The sequence below is a fragment of the Leuciscus leuciscus genome (genome assembly GCF_965113295.1).
Source record: "Leuciscus leuciscus genome assembly, chromosome: 11".
Classification (NCBI taxonomy): Eukaryota; Metazoa; Chordata; class Actinopteri; order Cypriniformes; family Leuciscidae; genus Leuciscus; species Leuciscus leuciscus.
The window spans coordinates 22,197,122-22,205,904 of record NC_138735.1 but is presented as its reverse complement, the minus strand read 5'-3'; the positions used below and the strand labels follow the sequence as shown (position 1 = coordinate 22,205,904).

The window sequence follows — 8,783 nt, the reverse complement described above, 5'->3', positions numbered from 1 at the left end:
TGCTGAAATAGAAGAAAAAACAGTCAATATTGTGTCTAAAATGTAAGTGACTTAATATGAATGACTTTGAACTGTAATATGAAACCAGTGTCACATTTTCAATCGTGATGGTATTCAGCACTCTCGGTCCTGTGATTTTGCTTAAACTGTATCATATGTTATAAATATAAAAACTCCACATTAATTTTTACCGCTGTATTTTCACTGAGTTTCTTTCACGCGCCCATTTGTTTCCATTTCTCCTCATGAAGGAGAACTGGCCGCGCGAGCCTCAACCATAGACTGTAAAAAATAGTCCTCAACAGCACAACCGTCAGACATTCATCGGCTGTTGAAAAAATACAATTACATTTTAAACTAACAAATATTGTAAGAAAACAACAATAGCCCAAGTTTAGACTTTTTAAAAAATTACTATTATTAATTTTTTTTAATATAATTCGCGTATTCAGTTATCATCAGTAACAGACTACGGTGTATTTTTCACAAAATCCGGAGATCGAGCACCACATAACGGGTTCCTTCGATAGCTCAGTTGGTAGAGCGGAGGACTGTAGAGGAAACACTGTAATCCTTAGGTCGCTGGTTCGAATCCGGCTCGAAGGAAACATAGTTTTTGATAATAGTAATTTTTTTATTTAAACTCAATGGAGTTGCAGTGGATAAAATATTCGTTCAATTGCAAATCAAAATCAAAACCTCTGAAGACAGACCAAAGTGCTCTGTGCACATTATATTGCATGAAAATTTTTTTTAAACAAGACCCCAATCTATATTCAAGGTACAGAAATATCTGAATTCTTATTTTGAAAACCTTTAAGACATACATTTATTATTTAAAGGAGAACCATTCATAATTTTTTTAATCACATTATCTGTTTTAATTGCACATTAAGGATAAGAATAATATAATATCTGTTATTTACAGACAGCATGACTAAACAAAGCTTAAGAAGGTGAATATTTTTTTGCTTTCTCTGTCCTAAAAGAAGCAGTATATTGTAAAATACATCGATATATTCAAAAAGAATTTTAAAATTAGTATCTATCAATAACTCGTTTGCATTTAGGTGTATGTTCTGTGTCCATCGCCGATCAGCTGGGTCTTCTCACTAGCATTGGTTGGCTGCAGTACAATCGGAGTGTCGCCATCTGAAAAAAACAAAATCACAGGTAAAAGAGGTCACATATGATCATCAATATGGAATAAACAAGAGGTCTAATGTCATGCCATTTCACACTCCTAATTGAACTTCCTGCTGAAATGAAAAGTGTTTTGTACGCTCCAAGGACGTCCCAGCAATCTGCCGTTAGCCTGCCCCTGCTGGCTGCACTTTTATGACCTCATTGAGCTGGCTCTGTAACACTGGTTTGAAGGGCAGCCCACTGTCCACTGACTTACCTAATGCTGAAAAAATAAGATTCTAAGACCACATGGGTGGATTTTTAGAGACTACTTGAGCAGGATATGACTTGGGCATGACTTTTTTTCACTGCACTAATATAAATGCTATAAAACAGGAATAGGTGCATGCATGGAGTTTCCGCAACGGACTAAAAAATAAAAATGTAATTGCAACTTTTTAGCTCACAATTCTGACCTCATATCTTAAAATAAGTCAGTGCCATTGTTTTGTTTCAAGATTCATACCATGTTTCTTTTCGAATGCATATTTACAAAAGCTAATATGAAAGTCCTAATTTAACTAAGGCGTAATCCTGGCTTAATCTCCTGTCTGTGAAAACGACCAAATATCTCACAAATCAAAAAAAAAAAAAAAAATATATATATATATATATATATATATATATATATATATAATAATAATAATAATAATAATAATGATGATAATAAAAAAAGAATTGAAAGATATAAACTCAGAATTGCAAGAAATAAAGTCAGAATTGTGATTTTATATATCGCAATTCTGACTTTTATAACGTGCAATTCTGAGATTTAAAATTTTTAAAAAAATTAAGTTAAATAAAGATATAAACTAGCACGTGAGAAAAAAAAAAGGTCAGAATTGCAAATTATAACCTTGGAATTGCGAAAAGTGTCAAAATTCTCGCAATTCTGACTTTATATTTTACAATTTCAAGTTTATAAGTTGGAATTCTGACTATTTTTTTCTAGAATTGTGAGATATAAAAGTCTGCAAGTTATAAAGTTCGTACTGTGAGATTTAAACTCAGTTTATATGAACTCACAATTAAAAAACGTCATTGCGACTATTTCTCTCACAATTCTGACTTCTTTCCCACAATTGCGACTTTTTATATCCTGCGAGTTTATATAAACTTACGATTGCGAGAGAAAAAAGTCAGAATTGTGAGAAAAAGTTGCAATAACCTTTTTTATTTTTTATTCCGTGGTGGAAACAAGTTTCCATACACTATAATTTATTAATATTAAAAAGCAGGATATTGTGCCCTTTGTGTTCTCAGGTTGTTTGAGTGAATGTAAGTAAACTAAAACAGAGCAAGTCAAAAGTGTATTTTTACATGGATGATGTAGTTAGGGTCTAAATAAGACAAAAGGCATTTTTGTCAGTACCATCTTGCATGCCGCCTATGAAATGCAAGGAAAGAAAACATTGTTTATTTTTATTGTGAGAATGCTATTAAAAACTAGTATGCAAACGCACTTTGAGAAATGACTCAGATGGCAATTATCACTTTTGTGAGGGACTACAGCACAAGATGTAAAAAAACAAAAAAACTCCTACAGCTCACTGGCAGAAGAACGGCGTATTTTATCCAAACATCTGGCTCAGAAGTATCAATTCTATTTATTTTTGTAAGCAGGATGACTTATACGTTGAAAGCTCTTCCCTCAGCTGATAAGCCATGATCTGCTACATCAAAGCCTATTTTTTCTGTTTAAATATTTCATGAAGTTTTTTAATTAGTAAATTATCATATAAGGCTTTTTTAATTATTATTATAGGAAGATTTAGTTGCATAATGTCATATTTAAGTCTTTATAAAGTCTTTCCGCTTTCCATAGAAGAATCTATTTAGAAGATTACCAGCAGAACATTCACACTTAAGACATGAAGAAGATGCTGTTATCGAGAACTAAATGTGATGCTGTAATTTTGGGATGTGTCCCTTCTAATCATTTTTATCCCCTTTTTTTCTTGCTGTAGAGTGTAGAGTTCTGTAATCATATACCATTTCAAAACTGAGCGTGACCACCTGAAGAACACATCTAAAGTGTTTGCGCATGTCATTTACCTCTCTCGTTGTCCGTACGGATCTGCTCCTCCAGGTCTTCAGGAGACGCATAGCACTCAGTGTCCTCTTCTCCAGGTGTGTGCGGTTTGCACTTTCCACAACAGCAGTTGAAACAGCAGCACAGACAACAACAGAAATAGCAACCTGTCAGCACGCCGCAGATGGCAAACAGACCCTATAAATGAGAATGTTCAAAATCAGACAGGCACACAGCGTCATGGTTTAGTTTAGATAAAAATGCATTAAAAATGTCTACATTACAGTGTCCATGTTATATAATATTATGTTATAAAAAGTTACATAAGTATGTATAAGAATACTATAATGTAAATATAAAATATAGCTTTAAAGTCAGTAGCTGCGTTTACATAAATAATGTTTAAAGTACCCCTGTGGTGAAAAACAAGCTTTTAAATGTTGTTTATATGTCTATGTGGTGTCCTTAATATTTTTTAAGACAAACCATGTGCAAATTCATAAGTAACACCATTGCTAGGTTAGACTTGGTAAACTCAGCCTGATCTGCCGGCGATTTGATTTCGCCCTGCACCTCAGGCTGGAAACCTGTACATTTATCTCTGCTGCTTCCTTTACAAATTTGCGGGAACCAATCACAAAATGTTCAATCTTAAAAGATTGAGCTTGGTCTGGTGATAGCCAGACAATTGCTGAGTATTTTCTCTTTAAAACTCTAGTGAACCAAAGACTGTCTCAAAAACACGGTTTGAAATCGCTGGTGTTTCTGACGTCACAAACTACCTTGTAACCAATCACATCAATGCGTGATCGTCAACGAGTGGATCTCTGAGCTGGTGTGAGTGAGTGGAGGCGGGGCTAATTTGCATATTCATAGAACCGCGTATACTAAATGAGGCCAGGGTATAGAGTTACATTCAAGCTATTTTAAGGCATGAAGAAATTGTTATGAAAATGAAATGTTATTTCAGTGATCAAAGATGATTTTTAAGGGATATAATTATTGACTACAGGGGGAATTTAATTAGTTCTTATTTATATTCCAGCATTTAAGTCACCATGAAATAATTTTTTTATGGAATAGTGCACTATTTATTATAAATCATTTATCTGTGCACATCATTATTTAATTTTTTTTTTGTGTGCCCTCATAATCTTTAATCATTTGTTTGTTATATGTGTATTTATGTAACTGGGCTGCCTATCTTGGCCAGGACACTCCTGTAAAAGAGATTTTAATCTCAGTGAGGTTCTCTCCTGGTTAAATAAAGGCTCAAAAATAAAAATAAATAAAAAATAACTTGCAATGACACCTTCTCTGATTTCATGTTTTTGACATGAGGGCGGGATCAACCTGTCACTCACATGACATCACAGCAATAGTGAACCACAACGATCGAACGATCCAATCAATTCCTGATGGATAAAATCAAGTCCCGCCCTACATTTTTTCTTGTCCGAGAAGCCGTTTCACTCGGATTTACGTCACAATATGGAAGAAAAGACTGCCGATTTCACATTCTAATATTATTTAGTATATAATTATAGTATATTATAGTATATAAAGTAAAAAATGCAAGAATAAAAGAGACAATAAAATGCACTGTAAAAATATATTTTCAGGTAACCAAAAAAAAAACCACCTAAATTTGCTGCAAAAATATTATTAATTTAATATGACTAATTTGTGTTTACATGATATATAATTAAAATAATGTATTGTGTAGATTACACCAACAAGAGAATTTTTTAAGTATCAGGTCATATAATAATAGCTCCTCAAAGTAAAAAAAAATGTCTGTATAGAAACAAGACTGATACCGCACCTTTGCCCACCAGCTGGAGAGCATGAAGTACGTGTTCACATTCTCCTCCCCGAACTGCTGCGACACATACAGACCCAGGGAGCCGTACTTGTCATAAATGTTCCTCTTAGTAATGTCAGACAGCACCGCATGGGCATTGTTGAGCTCTTTAAATTTGTCAGTGGCATCAGGGTTCTCGGGGTTCTTGTCAGGATGATATTTCAAAGCGAGCTTCCTAAAAAAAATATATATAAAAAAAGGTTGAGGACATTTTAAAGATATAAAATGTACTTGAGACATGCAATACAAAAAGCATAACTGACCTGAGGATCATATAGACATATTAGGAATGAAACAGAAGAACATATATATATATTTAAATGACCTCAGAAAAACAGAATGTGCCCTTTGTATGCACCTAATGAAAGTGGCATAAAACAACCGTTATAAAAGGAAACACAAATACTTTTGGTCTCACACACAGTGAGAGAAGACTCATTACCATGTGGCCAGTTTAAAATGCTGTGTCTGTCTGTTTGATGATCTCAGCAGGGTGTGATCTTTAGCGGCTAGCTGTCTTCTGCGCACGCTGCTTGACCTGTCTGTGTGTCGGCAAGACCGCAGACCCCATTAGCGCCTCGGCACACGAGGGGTGGCGAAGAGAGGAACGTCACCAAGGTTGACATTTTTTCCCATTAGAACCAGCAGTGCATTGCAAATGTCTCTGTCTCTGACTCAGTTCAGGTCTGCGCTGAATGAATGCCAGCATGTCCCAAACTCTGCGCAACACTTTTCAAAACTCTCTGCAGCAATAAGGAAGAGTTTGACATTTTATAATGCTGTGAAATGTAATATCCTTCAGCTCCAAATGGTTGTGGATGATCGAATATCAAACTATAAATATTTATAGTAGTTTGTAAAAGCCACGGAGAGCAGTATAAATCTATTTATACCATTTAAAAATAGCCAAGAGTTTGAATCTTAAAAACATTACATGAACATAGTCTCTATTTATTTTTTTTACATATCTTTTGTTGTTGCTGAACCGAAAAAATTAATGTATAATTTATCATTCTCCGAGCACGCTCGCTTGTTAATTTTTGATTAAGCCAATGCCGTCTGCAAGAGTTGTGATGATTATATATTCATTAACAGCAAACAAGTGCTGTTAAAATGCTAACCATTTAAATGCCTCCTTGAACAACGTGTAAATTAGAGCAATTAGATTCTATGATTGTTGGAACATCAGTGCGGCGTTTGAAACACACTTGTCTAATGAAGCTCTCCTACTTGTTGCCTTCATGTTTTAGCGTACAAGATACAGAAGAAGCTGTGCAGCCACAGAAAAGGAAAACTGTAAAAAAAAAAAAAAGTAGTTTCATATATAGTTACCTACAAGTTATGATATTAAACGTCAAGATATTACTCCCAAAGGCAAGGCTGTCGCGTTTCCATGCCGCTATCTAACTTATAGTGCAGAATCATTCATGCACATACACACGTCGTGCACCACGAACATGTGAGATTCTTTCATCATTCCTGATCCCAGTAAAATAAAGGATGCCATCTGTTCAGCATAATGAATATTTCAGTTTTGTGGAAGTCATATTATATTCATGCAGCTCCACTGCAACTGATGGCTGAGATTATAGAAGAACGTGTCACATTTTGGCACTTTCTCCATCTTTTGCTCCCTCGTTTACCCCTGTCTTCCTACATATAGTATCGGAACTTCTTACCTAGTTACCAGAACCCAAAGTAAATGCATCTCGGGACAAATGAGAGTGTGACTCACGTCTTACCTGTAGGATCTCTTGATGTCATCATGGGTGCAGTTCTTGTCAAGGCCAAGAACCTGGTACAGAGCCTCTCCTGATGTGGACAGGGCCCGTTGCCTTTGCTCAGCCATGATCTTAAACCATTACCTTAACATCAAAAGAACAAATCAACCATCAATAAATTGTACAAGACAGTAGGTCAGGTCCGGTTCTCCTGTGTGGTGAACAAGATACAAATGACGTTTGGTTTGAGACTTACAACGTCACTCTTTCCACAACAACCCAGACCTGGTTGACTTTTTGTTTACATAAGTTTGCAAGCAATCCCTCTCTTTGTAAGAAAATACATCCATTGAAAGGTTACTGCAGATAATATATACCTGTCTGTCCAAAACAACCTCCAACCAACCCCCACTCCTGGATAATTCCATCTTTCATAATGAGCCTTCATTGAATATTAAATAGTTCTAAAAAATGATACAGCCTTCATATTTCTGTTGAGCTTTACAATGACTGATTGCTAAAACGTGAGAAGCAAAAATGGGGCAATAAGAGCAATGCTGATCTTAATCTCAAAGAAGAACATTTGTTTTCTTACCTGTTAACAGACTCCAAACCTAAATCCTTCTCCAGGGCAGGTAGACAGGCTAATGGAGTCAGGTTCCTTCTCTGAAGGCAAGTAGATTACTGAGGAGATAAATTATACATGGAACTAGTCATGAGCTCAGGTAACTTTAGGCCAGTTTAACATGGTTATCAACAAGGTGCATTAGGTTTCAGCGCCTGGTGTTTGATGATGACCAGTGACACTGACCACTGTCTGGTTTCTGAGTATGGACACACGTTATCTGCCATAACTGACTTTTAAACCTCCATGATGAGGACTGAGGAGGATAAAAAGGTTAGGTTTCGTGTCGGTTGAATCAGCTAGAGTCTTGTGTGCGTGCATTAATGTGCTTGAGTGTATACATTTCCTTTCTGAAGCAAGATCGCCATCTTGCGGCGCCTTTCTGCAAACGCAGTGACGTCCAAATGCAAATTTAAAAAAAAATACTTTGCTCGAACAAAAATTGTAAAACAGGAAAGTCATATAATTAGTTTGGTCTCAAGTTATATAAACTAATGTCCAGAATTATAAGCATAACCGCCATATTAACTCACGTCAGAAGATGTGCGCATGCGCTGCTCAAATATTTAAAGGGATAGTTGAGGGTGAGTAAAGTAAATGATGACAACATTTTCATTTTTGGATGAACTATCCCTTTAAGCAATATATTCACATTTGCTAAAATAAACTATGATATTCATATTTTGGTACTGTATATTGGAATAAACTAAAGACTGATTCACGTTAATGTCATTTGTGAACAAACAGAACTGTTTCTAAACTAAGAAATTAGGTTTAATCGACTCTGTGACCTTTTTTAATGTTTTATAAAATGTTATATGAATATTAGGCTACACTTTTCATTGAATAAGTAAATGCATATCTAGAACGATACTTAAATTATAGAGGAGGCCTACGGAATTTGTACTAAAGATATCCTTTAACATTAATTTTGTAACTCTAAATGGATTAAAAAAAATGAAAATCTGATTAGAACAGAGATGATGCCAAATATAATGCCAAATTATTCACTGAGATATATTTTATCCACACATTTTTTATTGTTGTATTGCGAGGGACCACATTTAAATTTTAAAATGCAGCTATATATTTTCATGTAGCCCATAAAGACATTATACAGTGAAAACTTAACATCATAAATATTTGAAAATATTTAGTTTCTATTGTTACGTTATTACTTTTTTCTACTTAGCCTACTATAGTACTGTACTGTTAGATGTATTGTTTACTTATTTATTTATTTACTTATTTATTTATTTATCTATTATTATTGTTATTAGTTTTAATTTTTGCTCTACATTTTTACACTCCCTTGAGGCCGCCTGAAAATCCCTGTTGTGTAGCAAAAAAAACCTC

General features: G+C 34.8%; 1 protein-coding gene across 2 annotated transcripts; it reads right to left on the bottom strand.

Moving 5' to 3' along the window:
- Positions 1–666: 666 nt before the first annotated feature.
- dnajc5b (DnaJ (Hsp40) homolog, subfamily C, member 5 beta) lies at positions 667–7,685 on the bottom strand. 2 transcript variants are annotated; one of them, XM_082184948.1, is made up of 5 exons: positions 7,398–7,685; positions 6,824–6,946; positions 5,043–5,256; positions 3,241–3,415; positions 667–1,152 (listed from the first exon to the last, which is right to left on the bottom strand). In XM_082184948.1, exons 2-5 carry the CDS (start codon positions 6,928–6,930, stop codon positions 1,067–1,069), a joined length of 582 nt encoding a protein of 193 aa, XP_082041074.1. In that variant the 5' UTR covers positions 6,931–6,946; positions 7,398–7,685; the 3' UTR covers positions 667–1,066. The 2 variants fall into 2 exon arrangements, with proteins under 2 accessions (XP_082041074.1, XP_082041075.1); XM_082184949.1 differs by lacking the exon at positions 7,398–7,685 and adding an exon at positions 7,059–7,077.
- Positions 7,686–8,783: the final 1,098 nt, after the last annotated feature.

Coding starts and splice junctions, on each gene's coding strand:
- dnajc5b (XM_082184948.1), bottom strand. CDS start 6,930: ATGGCTGAGCAAAGGCAACGGGCCCTGTCCACATCAGGAGAGGCTCTG. Junction 5,257..6,823: donor GACATCAAGAGATCCTACAG/GTAAGACGTGAG, acceptor TATTTTTTTTAG/GAAGCTCGCTTTGAAATATC. Junction 3,416..5,042: donor TCTCCAGCTGGTGGGCAAAG/GTGCGGTATCAG, acceptor TCTCATTTATAG/GGTCTGTTTGCCATCTGCGG.